The following is a 739-nucleotide window of genomic DNA, read 5'->3' as shown; positions in this document are numbered from 1 at the left end:
GATGCATGGATAGCAGATGGTTGGCTTCTGGAAGTTCCTTCAGACCAGGAGTATAAAATTTGATGCTGTCTACCTATTGTACCTGCAATTAATGAGCTGAAAACTACTCCAGTCCGACCCACACTCAATTTTGCCTATCTCAACTCTTATTGTATTCAAGCTAGTGATCCTTTCGCTGCCGACTGTGGGCGAGAGCTACGACGCTGGCACCATTATCCCCAAGCCCAAGTACTCGACGTTCGGCGAGCATACCCGTCATTGAGGATCCGTGATGACCTCAGTTGGTACCAGTGCTTGAAGTATAAGGGCCGTTGTTATAGGCTTGTCCGTTTAGGGTTCGGAGCGTCTTGTGCTCCGCGATTACTGAAAAATGTATTAGATTTTATTCTCCAAAACTACCCTTCTACTCTCCGATACTTCGATGATATTTTGGTGACTCGCTTAAATACTCAGTCGGTTGAAGATTTCAAGAAGGTGGTGACTGCTGTACGAGACGTCCTATCTCAGAACGGCTTACGAACAAAAGAGCCTGTGGATTTGATAGGATCTGAACTTTTGGGGTTGGCAATTTACCTAGATAGTAATGGTGTCCTACGTTGGAAGCGGCGTCGTCCACTAGAAGCTCTTGTTGAATCTATTGAGTCCCGTGTTAGTGAGTCACCGACATTACCCGCACGAGAGGTTGGTTCATGGCTTGGCGAATTTGTCGCACATGTACCTAGTGCTGGGTACTTACGTG

General features: G+C 46.7%; 1 protein-coding gene across 1 annotated transcript; it reads left to right on the top strand.

The window, feature by feature from the left end:
- Positions 1-229: 229 nt before the first annotated feature.
- Pmar_PMAR027162 (hypothetical protein) lies at positions 230-456 on the top strand (the record flags this gene model as incomplete). Its single annotated transcript, XM_002769884.1, has 1 exon — positions 230-456. A coding segment is annotated over one exon (227 nt), but the record flags the coding sequence as incomplete, so codon positions are not given.
- Between the last annotated feature and the right edge of the window lie 283 nt (positions 457-739).

The sequence above is a fragment of the Perkinsus marinus genome (assembly GCF_000006405.1).
Source record: "Perkinsus marinus ATCC 50983 genomic scaffold scf_1104296964544, whole genome shotgun sequence".
Taxonomy (NCBI): domain Eukaryota; phylum Perkinsozoa; order Perkinsida; family Perkinsidae; genus Perkinsus; species Perkinsus marinus.
Note: the sequence above shows the minus strand (reverse complement) of the source record. Positions and strands in the feature narration are given on the sequence as shown.